The sequence below is a fragment of the Pyrus communis genome, chromosome 7 (assembly GCF_041283825.1).
Source record: "Pyrus communis isolate YQ-2024b chromosome 7, ASM4128382v1, whole genome shotgun sequence".
Taxonomy (NCBI): domain Eukaryota; kingdom Viridiplantae; phylum Streptophyta; class Magnoliopsida; order Rosales; family Rosaceae; genus Pyrus; species Pyrus communis.
In genome coordinates this window covers 8,130,001-8,148,943 of record NC_142571.1, presented here as the reverse complement: position 1 = coordinate 8,148,943, position 18,943 = coordinate 8,130,001, and the positions used below count along the sequence as shown (strand labels likewise).

At 36.6% G+C, this 18,943-nt stretch overlaps 2 protein-coding genes across 14 annotated transcripts in view; both read left to right on the top strand.

Moving 5' to 3' along the window:
• The first annotated feature begins 3,147 nt into the window (after positions 1–3,147).
• On the top strand, positions 3,148–5,096 carry LOC137734731 (small ribosomal subunit protein uS19m-like). 13 transcript variants are annotated; one of them, XM_088696264.1, is made up of 5 exons: positions 3,148–3,313; positions 3,577–3,658; positions 4,098–4,250; positions 4,365–4,441; positions 4,647–5,096. In XM_088696264.1, the coding sequence occupies exons 3-5, from the start codon at positions 4,179–4,181 to the stop codon at positions 4,939–4,941; spliced, it is 444 nt and encodes a 147-aa protein (XP_088552390.1). In that variant the 5' UTR covers positions 3,148–3,313; positions 3,577–3,658; positions 4,098–4,178; the 3' UTR covers positions 4,942–5,096. The 13 variants fall into 13 exon arrangements, with proteins under 13 accessions (XP_088552390.1, XP_088552392.1, XP_088552393.1 ...); XM_088696266.1 differs by having other exon boundaries at positions 3,166–3,313; positions 3,465–3,658; positions 4,173–4,250; XM_088696267.1 differs by having other exon boundaries at positions 3,166–3,313; positions 3,465–3,658; positions 4,160–4,250.
• Positions 5,097–9,059: 3,963 nt separating this feature from the next.
• Positions 9,060–18,943, top strand: part of LOC137734221 (lysine-specific demethylase JMJ26-like) — a 15,977-nt gene continuing 6,093 nt past the window's right edge. The window contains exons 1-10 of the mRNA XM_088697354.1: positions 9,060–9,109; positions 9,226–9,328; positions 9,426–9,567; positions 10,146–10,209; positions 10,297–11,017; positions 16,462–16,791; positions 17,064–17,459; positions 17,692–17,764; positions 17,866–17,951; positions 18,150–18,269. Coding sequence (XP_088553480.1) covers positions 9,060–9,109; positions 9,226–9,328; positions 9,426–9,567; positions 10,146–10,209; positions 10,297–11,017; positions 16,462–16,791; positions 17,064–17,459; positions 17,692–17,764; positions 17,866–17,951; positions 18,150–18,269 — 2,085 coding nt within the window. The remainder of the gene's footprint in view (positions 9,110–9,225; positions 9,329–9,425; positions 9,568–10,145; positions 10,210–10,296; positions 11,018–16,461; positions 16,792–17,063; positions 17,460–17,691; positions 17,765–17,865; positions 17,952–18,149; positions 18,270–18,943) is intronic.

The following is an 18,943-nucleotide window of genomic DNA, read 5'->3' as shown; positions in this document are numbered from 1 at the left end:
CCTTGGTTTGCTGATTCTCTCCTCCCCTCCTTTCTCTCCTTTCCTCCTCCCTTATTGGTCCCTTCTCTTCCTCTCTCCTGCTTTCATTGGTTGCGTGTTTTTCCTTCTCCAGTGATGCAGGATGGGAAATAAAAGATTCATTTGGCATGGAGCACAATAAATTATTGGAAGACGGATTTATGTGTTGGAATAAAAATGGTGGTTTAATACATATTGGCTGATCAATTTACTTCCAGGACGTTTCATGGCTGATATCATTACTTTAGTTATGTAATTTTCAATTTTATGTGACTGTAATTCAGTTTTATGTCAATTTAATCATATTGTCTTTCAATTTATGAATGTAAGTTACCAAATGGTTATAAAAACCATCTCTTTCTGTAGGATGAAGAAGTTGGACGTTGTTGATTAATGAAAATACTCAGGGTGTTCCTCTGTTTCAGTTTTGTGCCTTTCTCTTTGTGAGATTGTTCTACTTTGTTCTTTATTGCCTTTTTAATTTCTAAATGTAAGTTACAAAATGGTTATAAAAACCATTTCTTTATGTAAAATGAAAAGTTGGACGTTTTTGTTGGTGAATGAAATATTTAGAGAGATTTGTATCTCATATTTATGCCTTTCTCTTGTTTAAGAGTCTGTTGCTTTGTTCTTTCTAGTGTCTACGTTATAGGCTGGTACTAGAACCAAAGTTTATAAGGTTTTCAGGCCTCTCCTCGCACTAGGAGATAGTGGACCCTACCTATCAATCCTATTTTTCGTTCTATTTTGTTCCTATCCGCTGCGCCCTGAATCATCCAGTCACAGCCTTCCACATGTCTTACAAGTGACGGGAAAGCTCCCAATTTTTCTAGAGCCTTCCAGCAAATGGAACAAAATTACCATTTTAACCCTACCTTTGTTCGTTAATAACTCCTTCGTTATAACTCCATTTCACGAATGGTTTACGCTTACACGTTCGTGAGATCGAGCTCTATTCGAAAATATAAATTGTGACCTCGAAAGGTCTACGGATTTTAGATAATTAATTTCCAAACTTCAAACTTCGTAACTAGTTTAATTAAAATCTAAATTCAAATAAATGAGGATAAATTCTCAAAAAATAATATAAAATCTCAATAATACAAATATGTAGATTATAACAGTGAAATCCAAGAACAAGATTTCACAATGCGGCTAGCATTTAGTTGACCGGTGACGTCAACTTTACTTCATTAAAATTTCTATAATACGTAGCATGTCCCATATTTGTTTGCCACAAAATCAGTTTGAAAATCAGCTCAATAGCTGGCTTTTGGAGTTGCACTTTAATTTAGCTTTTTGCCACCAGAGCTTGTCTTAACCCCAAATAATCAAACCCCAAACAGGCATAGTTGCAAGAAAGAATTTGTGTTACTTCTTGCAGGAGTATTTCACACTGTCGATAATTTCAAGGTAAAATTATGAGACTAACTCCAACCCTTGGAGTAAGTCTTAAGATTTACCTTTTATTCTCTCCCCTCTCCCCACCCCCCTCCTCCTCCCAAATTTCCTTCCAACCTTTGGGCCAATTTGGGGTTATAAGTTAGAAGCTAAAATTGGACCAAATACCAGCCAGAAAAGTGGACTGGGTTAGTGGTGTGCCCCACATGTGAGAGTGGAAAACCAGAGGTGAAACCCATTCGCCCAGGCCCACTCACGCACATACTGGCACTCGCCAACCACTAGAGTGGTCGGACTCCACTCACGTGGGCTTGTTTCCCGCTTGTATAGTGCATTAATGAGCCTAACGATTATTTTTTTTCTGATCCTATGGCCATAATTCAAATGGAGTGTTGGTTGATCCAATAGCCTAAGTATAAATTTCTTTTTTTTTTTTTTAGTTTTATATTTATAATTTATTAAATCCAACTGCTGAGATCGAATATGATCAAATCTAATGGTACAAAAAGAAAGTTCTAAGGGCCCAAATTTAAATCTAGTGGCTAAAATTATTTAACTCAAACTTCACCCAAAACTGTATAAATACCTAAGTATTTGTTCAAACATCCACACAAAACTCACTTTTCTCCTACAATTGTTCCAATTTTTCTTTCAATCATCTTCCAAAACCATTTCTAAAATTTCAAGATGGCAAAAGATCATATTAGAGGTCGTAATTGGTCATTTGCAAATTCTTCCGTAGTGTTTCATGAGTTTCATGTGTCGGTTTAGTGATTTTTCAATATTTATCAGAATTTAAATATTTTTAGGTTAAAATGTTCATAAAATTAATTTAGGATGGTCTACATAATTTTTTTTATGTTAATTTAAAATAAATTAGCCTAAATTCATTGTTTAATAATTGGGTTTAAAATTTTAACCAGAAGGGTTGGAGGAGAAGAGTTGTTTCTGAGTTAAAACCTAAATTTTCTGGGCTAAAAATCTTAGGTTTTAACCAAGGGCTGGAGATAGTTTAAGAGGGGAAGAATATGATTTTATGGAATAATTATTTGTGTTTTGACTACAATACTACACTAAGACCTACTCCAACTCTTGGAGTAAAACTTAAATTTTAAGTTTTAAACCTACCCCAAGTTACTCCAACCCTTGGGCTAAATTTGAGTTTTATCCTGAAACTCATTTTTGGGATAAATTTAGCCCATAATTCCCTCCGAGTTAGTGGGTTGGTTCACTATATATGTGGATTTTTTTCAGTTTTATATTTATATAAGTTCATTGAATCCAACAATTAAGATCTAATATGATCAAATCTAACGGTAAAAAAAAAGATATAGCGGTCCAAATTTAAATCCAACGCCTAAAATAATTAAAAAAAGAATCTTTCTTGTGTTTCATATTCTTTCATAGTGTTTAACGAGTTTCATAATATCCGTTTAGTGATTTTTTTAATATTTATCGGAATCTAAATATTTTTAAGTTAAAATGCTCATAAAATTAAATTAGGATAATCTAAATTCATTCTTCTAAATTTTTTGGGTTTTAACCTAAGAGTTGAAGATAGTCTAAGAGGGTGGGGAAGAGTACTACTTCTCACAATGGATTATTCCTCTCACTTACAGTAAAAAAACAAATACCACTAGATCGTAATACTAATAACATATAATTATTGTATGAAATATATATCCATATATGAATTATATATGATCGTAAGATGATTGTATTACAAATATGCAAGTTGCAGTCACTTCTAATGCTTGACAATTTGACAATTTAAAACCCCAAACCCGAACACACCCCATACAAGGCCCATTTCTCTTTCTGTCTTCTCGCTCGCTAGCTCGCTTTCTCGCTGTCTCCCACATCTTGCTCGCATCTCCAACACGCAGAGAGACGGGTAAGTAAACCTCCATCTCCCTTTATCATTTTCTCTGTTTTTTGGTACAAATTCGCATGTGGGGTTTTGCTATTTCTGACGTTTTCTTTTGATTTCGAATGCATGTGGATTTCCGCAATTGTTATTTTCGGAATTTTCATTTGGGTACCAGATGAAATAAATAAATAATCCTGTGATAGTTGCTAATAATTCTGTATTTCGGGTCGCAATTTTCATTTGTGATTCACCTGCAACTACCTCCGCCACTAAATCACAACTGCCAGACGGCCACCACCGTTAGACCTCCACTCGAACAACCATCAACACCCAGTTCGAACCCAATCGAACCACCAACACAAACCCCAGGTATACCCAATTGAACAACCATCGCCGCCTATGAGATTTTTCGCAAGTGCCTTGCTTTTCTATGAGATTTTTCGAGTTGCCTTGTAGGATTCAATTATTTGATAATTTTGTATTAACTATTATCCCTTTCTGTTCAAGCATTGTGCCTCTGTTTTATAAATTTAACGAGTTTTCGGTGTGTTTTAAGTAATTGTTCCGGCTTTGACTAGATGTCGATAAGTGCATCATAAGCAAAGTAAAGTAGCTTGAATGTCACATTTTATTGATTTGTTCAAAAATAGTGAAAGTTGATGAATTGAAGGGTGCGAGCCGCTGTTATTTGTGGAGGAATCCGTGTGCTCTTTTTAATCTGGTCCCGTGCACATTGATTCGTAGTGCGCTGCTCTTATTCTTCTGTTCTGTGTCTAATGAAAAGAAAGTTGATGTGCTCTTCCTTCAGTTCCCAGATATTATTTTGTAGCTCATATCAGAGACAAACCCCAACTGTTCTAACCTCTGTAGTCACGGAACACAGTTGAAGATGGCAAGGCGTCTAATTGCAACCCTCAATCGTGGCCTAGTTGGCAAACTCTTCTCCGAGTCCTCTACCAAGGTAACACTACCTTGTTTCTTGTGTATATGTTTATGGATTTGATGCCATTGCGCAGCCCTAACAGTGGTATGTGATGGCTTGTTGGTGCTGTTTGGTTTGGACCATTTGGTATAGCTGGACTCCGGAAAGCCGGTGGTTGCAGGAATGTATGGACTGGACAAAGCAGGTTACAGTACCCAAGCCAAGCAAGAGTATGTTTCTTTTACAATGTTGCTCTTTTTTTTTTCGCCATGAATATATTTCACCATGGTTTATGTTTCATTTTTGTGTCCTTTTTGGCTACTATGCAGTCACCATGGTCGTGTTTGTGTATCTGCTTTTACATTTTTATTGGGAATTTTTCCTCTTTTCTGACATAATGTATTTGTAATTTTGTTGGATTTGGCTTCTGAGCAGATCTCATTTTTACGATGGTGCTTTTGTGGATGCATTCCTGATGAAAATGAAGAACAACAAAGATCTTCTTAACAATAAGAAAATTTGGTCACGCAGATCTACTATTTTGCCAGAATTCGTGGGTACTACAGTCCGTATCTATAATGGAAAAAATCATATTCGCTGCAAGATCACCGAAGAGAAGGTTGGTCATAAATTTGGAGAGTTTGCAATGACACGGAAACGAAGAGTTCAGGCTAAAACTACTGCACCAGTAAGACCAGTGAAACCAGGAAAAAAAGCAGGCAAAAAGTAAAAGGGCCTACGGTGAAATTCATAACATATCGTATTCTGTCTCATTCAGGTGAATTCTGATACACATGAATGATCTGGTCGGATTCTTTTTTCGAGCGAAGAATTGTGTTTGATTTTGATTCTAGTCTGTTTTAATGAAGTGTTGAAAGTTTCTTAGTCGATGTTTCTGTTTGCTAATCCTTTTGCTCGAGTGAAGCAACCTTCATGGCTTGTTAGGTTTATTATTTGATGCGTTAGCGCAGCTTCATGAATTATTGAGAAAGGTGTGCGCAAAGATCGTGGTTTGGTGTCGTCAAATGAATTGCTGAACATTGTTTATGTATATCATGTCGGAATAAATCGAAGGGTATTGTTCATTTTAACGAAAAATTATATTTTTACACTAAAAAGTCAATCATGGTATTGTTCACTTTATCCTTTATTTTGTCTTTATCATTAAAACTCAAAGTTTTCAAGTTTTTTTCATTAGTTTTCTTTAAATCTAAATCTAGGGAGTTTTAACGAAAAGTCCATGTAAATCTAGGGAGTTTTCCTAGATCTAATGGCAGTAGTAGATTTTTACACTAAATCTAGGGAGTTTTCCTTAAATCTAAATCTAATGGCAGTAGTAGATTTTCCACGTGAGTTCGGCTAGGGCGGGAAGAGACGGGGCTGAGATATAGAACAAGCTGGGTGTGGGTTAAAGATTCAATCCTATGTTCTCCCAAGGGGATGGAAATGTAATTTTATCCCAGCACGATGTTTGGTAAAATTAAAAGTAACTAAGAAATAAAATGTCAAAATTGATATACACAATTCTTTAGTCATCTCCAAGGAGACAGTTAAAAAGCTAAAAAAAGACTTAATTTGCTCAAAAACACATCTTCTAATCGATCGTTGGGTTATAATACTATTGAGCCTACAAGATCATTATTTAGCTAAAAAGACATCAGGCTGGCAAGCCGAATAAAGCTCCTCTCTTGGCCCTTTATTCTTTTTGAACCGAAGAAATAGCTTAATTCATTAATAAGAGAGGCACAATTACAAGAAGGGTGTCAACATTGAACTGAAGAGAATAAGCACACAACAAGCAAACATAATAAATCTCTTACATGACAACTACAATAAATAAAGAACACACAACAACCAACTATACAGATTTGCCACAATAAATTAAAGGTGGCAGATTCAAAACTGAGGAACACACAGATCCACTGCTAAAAAACGAGGCCACACAAACCGGTAGGTAGCACAAATACACACAAAACACAAATAAGCTGTCAACTTAACTCCACAACGACAAAAAAGGGCACCATTCGCAATATCACCGAATCCGTTGCATTCGTTACTAATCTAGCCATGGAAGACGATTCAGCCACAGATATTGGACATTAAGTCCATGACCATCCTTAGATGAAGATAGGTCTACAACAGTCATGGCTCAAGCAAGATGGATTGACTCGAATCTAGTAATTAAAGACGTCTCAGCCACTAAAACAGCCGAGGAGCACACAACCACCATTAAAACTAAGTTGTATAAAGCAATTTCGACCCACCACAACCACAAGGTCGATCCAAACTCACTGATCTATCCCGAAACAGAGCGGAGAAATGGATTTGAGAAGGCACTTTGAAAACATGGCGGGTTGCTCACAAAATAGTGTGAAAATTTATCCCAATAATTTCAATTTTCCCCTTTCTTCTGTTGAATCCTCCCCCACCTACCAAAAACAAAAGAGCTCATGTCAAAACAAGTTTTCCAAGTTGTTCGGAGATGATGGGAAAGCGCATGAGAAGAGCTTTGGGATACTTGTGAATAGTTTCTATGAGTCTATCAAATGGCCTGAAGTGAAGAAACGTAATTATAGCTAAAAAAGATGGACAATGGGAAAGTAGAAATCGATTACTTGAATAATCAGGAATAATTAGCGATTCCAAGGCATCATTTCAATGCGAATTGATACATAATCCATTCCCTGTAACATTGTATATGTACTCTTTTATTTTTTTGTTTATTCATACAACATATATTCCATGTGATGAGTAGCACACAATTTCAATTCATATATTGAAAACAACAATATATGCAGGATAATAAGGCTCCTTGGAATATAATATCGAGGCAACACTCTTGTTTTCGGTTGATCAGAGAGGAGATCACCAGTGACGGTAGGGTGGATGGTTGTGAGATTTTTTGGTTTTGGAAGGTGGGGTGGGGTGGATTCAACAAAAGAAAGGGTAACACTGGAATTGTTGGGATAAATTTTAATTGTGGGTTGTTTTCAACAATTTGTGGAGTGTCAATAAAACAACCTTTCTTTAAATACTCATATTAGCAATTTATTATTATGTTTATTTTAAGTATGTTGTTAATGACACTCCAAAAATTTAATTTAGAAAGAAAAATGTTTTTATGAGAAGTGCACAAATTATGTGAAAAAACAAAAAGGACATATAACTGAAAAAAAATAACACTTGTTTAATGCTAGGTAGACCATCTATTTAAATTTTATTTTATAAACTATATGATGTGATTGTTGATGATTGAATTATTAAGAGAAATGCAAGGGATACTATCTCAAAGTGAGACTCTCCATGAGCTCTCTGTCACCTCATGTTTTTGACACAATATTATATATTATTGGCACGTGAATTGTGCCAAAAATATGAGATGGCGGAGAGTCCACGGAGAGTTCCACTTTTAAGAGGGTCTTCATAGCATTACTCTATTACTTAAGTGTTAATTAACGTACTTATTTTTTATTGGTGACAACATGACATCAAATAACTTGCAAATATAGTTTAAAAAGTTGGTATACCTAGCATTACTCGTAACATTTTTATCTAAACCCACCGCAAATCCTAACCTATGCTCAGAACGAACATCACATGGCCATTGGAGAATTTTCACAAATGGCCGTTTGGTATAGAAGTTGGTAGTCGCGAAACATTCAGTTGGACAAGTAAAAGAGGTTCGGTTGACAACTTCTGATTTAAAAAATTCCCAACTTCTGATTTAAAAAATTAGCCATTTTCTACAAAGTCTCTTAAAATTGGAATTTAAATACTCGAATCGTTAGTATTTTCAGAGTCTAGCTCTCTGTTTGAAAGAAGAAAATAAACCTAGAATTTGTACGAAATTCAAAAATTTTAAATTAACATGCACTGATTTTCTTTTTGAATTTATAAACATAGAATTTTAGAATTTTTGTGTTGAAAAAAAAGTAAAGAATTGAAACCTCAAGTTCTCAAGTTTAAATTCATGTAAATAGTTGTCATTTCTAAATGTTCATAAATGAGAGTTTAAAACAAATAAAAAACAATAAAAACTCAACCATGATTGCAGCCACTACCACCCACCACCGTCGCCGCCGCCACCACCCACTAGCATCCTCACCAATGCCACAACTATCACTCACCATCATCCTCCTTGCCACCACCACACCACTCACCACTATCATCGATGCTACCGCACCGCCACCACTACTCACCATAATTTCCACCACCCATCATCATCACTACCACCCGCTACCACAAACCATCATCACTCTGATTATTTACTTATTTGAGATTAATTGCAAATCTGTAAGAAAAAAATTGACTGAGTACTGAGCTGGGCTAAGACCTCATGCATGCTACTAGTCTATTCGTATTCACGTACGAAAACCCTAGGAAGAGGTGATTAGTCTTAGAGAGAGTGTTTGGGTAGGGAGATCAAACCACTTTTCTAATTATGGGCGAGTGGAGAGCATGAAAGTTTGTGGAATTAGTGATTTCCAATGCTTCTATTTGGTTTTGTTAGGTTCTTATGCGCAAACACGCGAATTGGACTCGATCTTCTACTCTAATTAGGAGTCATGGCGCAAACTCTTTAAACTATTCTCACTATCAGAACATGGGTTCAAATTTTATCCAACTCATTAATTATAACAAGTACAATCCATGTAGACACGTCTTGCAATGTGTATGCGGAATTAAATTAATGTCCACAAAGTTGTCTTTGAATAAGCCCCAAGTTCTCGCTCACTTTTTGCCCTTATAATTCTTACTATATCTCATTTTCCATAAAAGTATTTTCTTCTACTGCAGTTAATTGATTGCTGAATATTTGTTAACAAAGGTTTTTGAAATAAAGTATTAATGTATATCGATGGAACCGGGGGCATGTTAATTAGCACTGGATATAGTCTGTGAGGTTTCTTTATATGCGTAATTAATGTAAAACTCCAAATATTTTGAGTTGATATATGGAATTTTGTTTAAATAGTTTTTATGAATGCTTATTATCAAGTTTTTTATTGTCCAGGTATCCTCATATGTCGGAGGAAGCCATTGCTGAAGCTTGTCCTGTATGCCTTGGAAATTGCAATTGCAAAGCATGCTTACGTTTAGAAAAGGTTCCTGTTAAGGTCAGTTTATTTTTCTCGTGCACGTCTCCTGGATTTTTACTTGTTTGTTACTTAAGCGGAAGTTTGACAAAAAGTTTTATGGTTTGTATGGTTGAAGTTGAAGAATCTGTTGGAATTTCACATTTGCAAAGATGACGAAGTTGAGCACTCTAAGTATTTGCTTCAAGCATTGCGTCCATTCTTCAAAAGACTTAATGATGAACAAGTGATTGAGATGGAGATTGAAGCTAGGAGACAAGGTATAGTTCTGTGGCAGACACGTGGTGGAACTCATCAGATTGTCGGTCACTAGCTAAAAAACTTTGCTCTCTATATCCTAATTCCTAATTCCTAACAAAGATTTCATGATGGTTAGGGATATTACCGGTGTTACCTTTAGAACTTAACCATTTCTCACATCTCATCAGTTTTTTCTTTGGAACTTAAGATGAGATGGGTGCAGTGTTGTCACTAGTGTCACTTGTGGAATACAATTTCAACTTTTCAGTTAAATCAATGTTTCTATCTGTCTACATTGTCAATATCTTTTCTAGAAAAAATTTGAACTAAATAATTTTGAACTAACTACTATAATTAACTTAAGACGTAAACTTATAACTAAATGATCAGTTGGATTTAATTTGAGAGTGATTGTATTTTATGTAAAAACAATGGATGAATATGAGTCCTATATGTAGTTCTTTTTTCTTCTTATGATTCATTTGTCATTCACATTCTGAAATCATTTGATATTCTTCTCAATTGTTCACCTAGTACCCCAAATATGAATTGAACCTTTTTCTTTGTTTTAATTTTCTTTTCGGATGTCTTGGGACAGGGATACCTTATTCAGAGCTAAAGATACAAATGTCAGATTGCCCTGAGGATGATCGTATATATTGGTAGAGCCTTTACCATTATCATATTCTATTTTAAATTTGTTCTTCCTATCAAGCATTCAAGCTTAACTTTTTTTTTTTCTTTTTCAGCAACAACTGCAAAACTTCTATTTTTGATCTTCACAGAAGCTGCCCTAAATGTTCCTATGATCTTTGCCTCACCTGTTGCCGGGAGATTCGAGATGGACACCTGCAGGGAGGTGCAGATGAAATGAGTATGAATATCAATTGGGGCTTGAGCTATTTACGTGCTGGAAAAGGGAACATTGCAGAAGTGCCTTCTGAAACTAGCACCAAGTGTCGTGTATGGCCGAAATCTGAGTGGAAAGCAAATTTAGATGGGAGTATTCTTTGCCCTTCGAAGGACATGGGTGGTTGTGGTTGTAGTCTTTTAGAATTGAGATGCATGTTTTCTGTAAACCACATCAGCCAATTGGTAAAAAAAGCACAAGAAATTGTTGAAACACATCAACGCATGGATGTGTCGGGAACTTCTGAACAACAGCGTTGCAACTCTCTGTGTATCCTTGACGCGACCAGCAATAAGTTTAGGAAAGCAGCTTCTCGAGAGGGATCTGATGAAAACTATTTGTACTGTCCAAGAGCTAAAGACATCCAACCGGAGGATTTAAAGCACTTTCAATGTCATTGGATCCAGGGAGAACCTGTGATTGTAACTAGTGTTCTTGAAACTGCATTAGGTTTAAGCTGGGAACCACAGGTCATGTGGCGCGCTTGTCGTCAGACACGACATGCTAAGCGGGATAGACATATCGAAGTGAATGCCATTAATTGTTTGGATTGGTGTCAGGTCCATTATTCTGACTTTGAATTGCTCAGTACTGTTTATAGTTTTGTCTTCAATTGATTACTACTTTTGGTCGTTATAATTTTCTTATTTTGTTCCACTTTTTAAAGCTCTCACGAGAGAATGTTAAGAAGAAATATATGTACCGGTCTGGTCAGTTCAGGTGGATGTTGTGATCGCAAAAGTTTCTTTTTGTGATAGGTTTAGTATTGATGTCAACACTAACATGATACTATCCTCTGTGTACATTTTGATAAAATCTTTGAATGTTTTGAAGTTGATATTTTAGGAGGGAATGTCGAATACGGAAGAAGAAAGGTTTTCAGGAATGTGTAGAGCTCTCGCACAGAGAGCAAAACACAGATATTTTTATAAAAATATCAGCACAACACTTTTCTATTACAAGCTATCTCAGCCCTTGATTCATAAAACAGAAATCTAAGCATACACTTGTCCTATGAGACTAAGCAATGTCTTAACTGATGGTCTCTTCCTTCTCAGCCATTAGATCAAAACCAAATTTCATTTAATTCCAACACTCCCCATCAAATGAATTCTGGTTTTGATCCCAAGCATTTCTCTGAGATAGACAAATCTGTCTTTTGGTAGAGCTTTGGTGAAGATGTCTGCCATTTGATCCTGAGACTTGCAGTAGATCAGTTCAATGGTATTCTCCTGCAATGCTTCCCTTATGAAGTGAAACTTCCTTTTGATATGTTTAGTTTTCTGATGAAATATAGGATTCTTAGTCATAGCTATTGTTGATGTGTTGTCACACATAAGTGGTGTAGCATCCACTTGCATTTCACCAAAATCCTTTAACACAAACCTCAACCATATAGCTTGAGAGGTAGCCATCGCAGCACTCACATACTCTGCCTCAGCCGTAGACAGTGCAACACTTTGTTGCTTGACAGAGGCCCAAGAAAATATTCCAGAACCAAATGCAAATGCATATCCTGAAGTACTTTTCATGTCATCTTCACTGCCACCCCAATCACTGTCACAGAAGCCTACTAGGATTGCTTCTTCTCCCTTCTCATACTTGATTCCATAGTCTAAGGTCCCTGAGATATACCTGAGTACTCTCTTAGCAGTTCCCATGTGAATTCTTGTGGGATTATGCATGAACCTTGATAAGAGACTGGCTGCATACATAATGTCAGGCCTTGTGGCAGTCAAGTAAAGTAGACTCCCAACAATTTTTCTGTATAGATTTTCATCAGCAGGTTCAGAACCATCCATTTTACAAAGCTTCTCATTTGTGATCAATGGTGTTGCCACAGATTTGCATCCTTCCAGATTGAATCTTCCAAGCAATGATTGTGCATACTTCTCTTGATGTATGAAGATTCCAGTAACATCTTGTATTACTCCGATTCCCAAGAAGTGATGCAGCAAGCCAAGATTCGTCATCTCATATTGCCTCATCATGTCTTTTCTGAATTCTTCAATCATTTCTTCACAATTGCCAGTAAAAACCACATCATCAACATATATGGACACAATAAGCATATCAGTTTTCTCAACAATTTTTGTATACAAGGTAGCTTCACTAGGACTTTTGTTAAATCCACATTTGTTGAAATAAGAGTCTATCTCACTGTACCAAGCCCTGGGGGCTTGTTTGAGTCCATACAGAGCCTTGTTTAACTTATACACTCTCTCTTCTTCATTTGGAACTTCAAAGCCTTGTGGTTGATCCACGTACACTTCTTCCTCCAGAGTGCCATTTAGAAAGGCTGATTTAACATCTAATTGATGAAGTTTCCATCCCTTTTGAGCAGCAAGAACAACCAAGATTCTGATGGTGTCTAACCTTGCCACTGGGGCAAAGGTTTCATTGAAATCTACCCCCGGTTGTTTTGAGTAGCCTTTGGCTACCAATCTTGCTTTATTCTTCTTTATAGATCCATCCTGATTCAGTTTGGTCTTGTAGATCCATTTCACACCTATCACAGGTTTATCACTCGGTCTGTTTACTAATTTCCAAGTAGAGTTTTTTTCAATCATAGCAATTTCTTCACTCATTGTTTTCTGCCAAGATTGATCCATTTCTGATTCTTCAAAACTCTCTGGTTCAGCAATACAATAGTTACAGACTGCATAGATCTCATCTAAACTCCTCATTTTTAATGGAGTTGTTCTTGGGGAGGAACCTTGCAGTTCTTGTCCTTCTGCATTTGAAGTAGTGGACTGAGATCCTTGTGATGGTGTAGAGAAATCATTTTGACTTCCACCTGGTATAACAGGTTCATTCTCAGGTTGCACATTAGCTTGTGCTTTTTCCATTGTTAATGGAAATGAGATGGTGTCAATGTTCTTGGTTTCCCAATTCCATGCTTCATTTTCTTTGAATACCACATCTCTTGAGATAATTACTTTATATGTCTCAATATTGTAGAGCCTATAGCCCTTTTCACAGCTTCCATAGCCTACAAGAACACACTTGATACTGTTGACTTCAAGCTTGTGTCTTAATTGAGATGGTATCTGTGCATAGCAGATTGATCCGAACACCTTCAAGTGCTTCACATTTGGTTTTCTGCCACTAAATGCCTCAAATGGTGTTTTCTTCTCGAGTGCTTTAGTTGGACACCTGTTTAGAAGATACACAGAAGCATTGACTGCCTCACCCCAAAAGGAAAGTGGCATTTTCTTATCATGCAACATTGACTTGGTCATTTCAACCACAATCCTGTTCTTCCTCTCAGCTACACCATTCTGTTGTGGTGAGTAGGCCACTGTCAGTTGCTTCTGTAATCCTGCCCCTTCACAGAATTCTTGGAACTCAATGGAAGTGAACTCACCACCTTTGTCACTTCTTAGTCTTTTGATCTTGAGACTACTCTAAAGTTCAACCATTACTTTGAACTTCTTGAAGATTGTAAAAACTTCACTCTTGTTTCTCATGAAGTATACCCAAACCATCCTGGTGCAGTCATCAATGAATAACAGAAAATATCTGTTCCCACTGAGTGTAGGTGTTTTCATTGGACCATACACATCTGTGTGAATGAGTTCTAGAGGTTGGCTTGCTCTCCATGCATTTCCTGTTTCGAAGGAGTCCCTGTGATGCTTCCCCAGTATGCAACCTTCACAAGGTTCTTTTGTTTCTTGTAGCTCAGGCAGTCCAGTCACCATTTGTAATCTCTCCAATCTCTTCAAACTGTGAAAGTTGAGATGTCCAAACCTCTTGTGCCATAACCAAGAATTCTCTGCAACACTTGCTTTTAGAGCAACTGAGTCATTGTAGTCTAGCATAAGTGGAAAACTTTTGTTTTCAGTCATGCCAACTTGTGTTACCAAGTTTTGGAGACTTCTGTCATCAAATATCTCCACCATATCATCTCCAAAGAGTAAGAAGTAGCCATGTGCAATCATTTGTCCCACACTAAGGAGATTTTCATCAAGGCCAGGTATAAGTATCACATCCTTGATGAATCTTCTTCCACCCTTTGTCTCTAGAACAAGAGTTCCTTTACCAGTAGCTTCCACAAGTTGTCCATTCCCCATTTTAACTCTGCAATTGAAGCTTCTGTCAATGTTGACTAACAGGGATTCATATGCAGTCATATGGTTACTGCATCCACTGTCAATGTACCAGATTCCTCTCTTATTTTCAATTCTTGCAACACTACAAGCATAAAAGACATTTACTTCCTCTTCTTCTACTCTATGTGCATAGTTGACAGCTTGGTTCCTTCTTGGATTACAATCTTTTGCTAGATGACCAAACCTATCACACTTGGTGCATTTGGGTTTTCCCTTGAACCAGCAAACACCATAGTGTAATTTGTCACATATTTTACACTTGGTTTTAGTAGAATCACAGCTAGTTTCTGATTTTGGTTGTGGAGTAAACTTGTTATCCCATTTCTTCCCTTTTCCTTTCTAGAATTTCTTTTGATTTGAGTTGTTCCCCTGAGCCTTGTAACTGCTATCTCTCTTAGTCACACTTAGGCTAGAAAAAGCCTTTTCAGCTAAGCTTTCAGAGTGCATGTTTAACCTCTGCTCATATCCTTTCAGTGTGCCAATCACATCCTGAACCTCAATAGAGTCAAGGTCCTTAGTTTCTTCTATAATAGATGCAATGGAATCATAGGATTTGGGCAGGCTAATAAGTATCTTTTGCACTAATCTTTGGTTTGATAGTTCTTCACCAATAGTTTTCATTTGATTCACAATATCAGTCATCCTTGTTAAATAAACAGATAGAGCTTCACCATCATTCATTCTAGTGTACTCAAAATCTCTCCTTAAACATTGTAGTTTGACAGATCTAACCTTTTTGTCACCACAAAATTCTTGTTGAAGAACATCCCACGCAGTCTTGGATGTTTCAAAGTTTGAGATTCAAGGAAATATTTCGTCAGACATTGCCCCTTGAATGATACCTAGAGCTTTTGCATCTCTGGTTTCATTAATCTTCATTGAGCTCTTCACCGACTTTTGATCTTCATCACTGGAATCATCTCCAGACTCTGCGCTTTCAATACCCTTGTCCACCAAGTTCCAGAGATCATATGATTTGAATATGGTCTTCATCTTGATGGACCAAAAATCGTAGTTGGACCCATTAAAGATAGGAGCCCTCAGATCTCCTCCACTGCTCGAAGTAGCCATGTGAGACCTTGTAAGAACAGATGAGGTTTTCAAAAATTCTGGAATTGAGTTTCCCTCCTTTTTTTAGAAGTATGAAGCACACAAAACGCCCAGTCCTGAATTGATCAGAACCTAAGCTCTGAGGCCATGATAAAATCTTTGAATGTTTTGAAGTTGATATTTTAGGAGGGAATGTCGAACACGGAAGAAGAAAGGTTTTCAGGAATGTGCAGAGCTCTCGCACAGAGAGCAAAACACAGATATTTTTATAAAAATATCAGCACAACACTTTTCTATTACAAGCTATCTCAGCCCTTGATTCATAAAACAGAAATCTAAGCATACACTTGTCCTATGAGACTAAGCAATGTCTTGACTGATGGTCCCTTCCATCTCAGCCATTAGATCAAAACCAAATTTCATTTAATTCCAACATAGGCAGGATTATGTGTTTGTATAATATACATACATATGTCGTCTGGTAATTAATTGTTAAATTTCAGTACAATTATACACTAACCAAAATTGTACCAAATATTTGCTGGAAAATTTCAGTTTCTGTATTTCAATTTTTGGAATGTGAACAATGATTACACAAACGAAACGAAGGTGACAGGAAACTTTTTCAGTTTGTAGAAACCAACCAAATCTAGATTCTGTGAAATAATATATTTCATTAACAAGGCTGGTTAGTGAATTAAATATATATGCATGACTTACTAGACTCTTCATTTTTTTCCCTTTTTTACCCTACATAACCTGATATTGTAATTACTCTGACTATTAAAATTAGAATGTGAAATTGCGTTGATGGTCTGATTTCGATATGTGATGAAACGCAGGTAGATATCAACATCCACTATTTTTTTAATGGATATTTGAAGGGTATGTTTGATAGGGAAATGTGGCCTCAGATGTTGAAACTCAATGATCGATCCCTGGATGATTCTTTCCAGGACCACCTTCCTCGTCACTGTGCTGAGTTCATTTGTTGCTTGCCATTTAAGGAATATACTCATCCTTACCGTGGCTTTTTGAACCTTGCTGTCAAATTGCCTACAGAATGCGTGAAGCCAGTCATGGGACCAAAGACGTACATCGCTTATGGTATTTCCCAGGAGCTTGGTCGTGGAGATTCTGTAACCAAGCTTCACTGCGACTCATGTGATGTGGTGTGTTTGGCTCTTTTTCATTTTTCCTGAGAGTTCTGCCAATTGTACTATTCATAATTAAGTCTTCTATTTCTAAAGCTTACCGAATGACACTTCAGACACTTATGGGGACAGTTCAATCGCTTGAATTTATGTTGTTTCCAAATTCTTACATTTTTATCTTCTGGTCATTGTTGCATATTTTAATTAGTTCTTGCTTTTTGTAAACTTAAGTTTTCTCTTTTTCCTTTTCTGCATATTTGTAATGTGATATCATGAATAATCTGTTTCAGGTGAATATTTTGATGCATACTACTGAAGTGACCTGTACTCCTGAGCAAATTGTTAATATAGAAAGGTTGAAGAAAAAGCACACTGAACAAGACAGGACGGAAATTTCTGGAAATTCTGAGACTTCGGATGACAAGGTTGATACTAACAAGGCTGGCCATGGGTCATGTGGCAACTATGCAAATGATAAAGAATTTTGTTTTGAAGTTGACAATCAAAACACGGATGAAGCTTTTCAAGAACAAACTGATCCAGTTGTCTTCCCGAATGGCGATACTGATGTTGAGGGTGGTGCTCTGTGGGACATTTTTCGCCGACAAGATGTTCCAAAGTTGCAGGAGTATCTCCAGAAGCACTTCAAGGAATTCAGGCACACATACTGTTCTCTGTTGCAGCAGGTAAAGCACCCCTAACACTTACACTCAGCATTTCCTTTTATGTTGGCATGTAGATATCTGTCTCGTGGCCCACATTAGACTGATGTATTATAAGAAATACCCAATTGTCGTAATATTTGAAGAAGTTATTGACGTACGAGACAAAATGGAAAAAAATTAGCATGCTTCTTACTTTTTTTTTTTTTTTTTAGTTTTTAATTTTCTTCATATATTGTTTGTTTTGCTGGTATAGGTTATTCATCCCATACATGATCAGACCTTTTATCTGACTCGGGCGCACAAGAGGAAGCTTAAGGAGGAATATGGTTAGTTCATTATATATTTATGTGTAGTTGGAGTTTGGCCCTAAATTTATAATCGGCCTGGATTCAAATTATACATCTTACGTCTTTATGCTTTCTAATAGGAATTGAACCGTGGACGTTTGTTCAGAAACTTGGAGATGCGGTATTTATTCCTGCAGGTTGTCCACATCAAGTGAGAAACTTGAAGGTAACTTGTATTACAAATAGATATTTCCTTTCATGTTTACTTTTCCTTGGGTAGTCAACGCATCCTCTCAGAAGGCAAATGTATGATGGTCAATGAGAGACTTTCTTGCTCTGAAACACGAAATCGGATGTTTTTCATACATCAATTAAATTATACGTAGATCTTAAACAGTTAATAATACATCTTCTGTTTGTCCAGTCATGCATCAAAGTTGCAGTTGAATTTGTCTCACCTGAAAATGTTGGTGAGTGCTTGCGTTTGACGGAGGAATTCCGTGCACTTCCACAAGATCACATAGCAAGTGAGGACAAGTTGCAGGTATGAGAATCTTGAATTCCAATGTGGTTATATGATATTGTAAGCATGACTTAAGTTGTCAACAGACAAACTTGTACATCACTCATTGTCTCTTTAGTTATGAGTGGCTTTGTCATTATCTAGCGGTTCAAGATGTTTGTTCAAGGTCTGGCTCACTCCACAATATTTTCTCATATTAGATCTTCAATCATATATCATCCTTACAAAAATTCGTCCAAATCAGAGAGCATTTCAATATTTAATTGTGACAAAGGAAAAAGTACAGAAACACAATGTTGTCAAAAACACAATGAAATATTAACGACCATAATCAAATGGTCAAATGACTTCTAATTTGGATGGATTTTAGTAAAGATGATCTTTGAATGAAGGTCTAAAATATCAATGGTTTCCAGAGTGGGCCAGGCTCGTGGTTAGCGCCCTCGCCGTATTAAGTTATTAACTTGTTAGCACTTGAGCACTCTTGCGTATGTGCGTATAATTTGAAATGTGGCCAATTTTTTACATTTTCATTCTCTCTGGTATCTGCACATTAGCTATATTTTTTGCGTGTTTTATAGCAGTATTATGCAAAGGTCATGCAATTAGGCGATTATAAACTGTACAACAATTGTATCAGGATATTATGGTGGGTAACGGAAATTATTTGATATGAAATATTGTATGTTATACAA

Coding starts and splice junctions, on each gene's coding strand:
- LOC137734731 (XM_088696264.1), top strand. CDS start 4,179: ATGGCAAGGCGTCTAATTGCAACCCTCAATCGTGGCCTAGTTGGCAAA. Junction 4,251..4,364: donor TCTCCGAGTCCTCTACCAAG/GTAACACTACCT, acceptor CATTTGGTATAG/CTGGACTCCGGAAAGCCGGT. Junction 4,442..4,646: donor AGTACCCAAGCCAAGCAAGA/GTATGTTTCTTT, acceptor GCTTCTGAGCAG/ATCTCATTTTTACGATGGTG.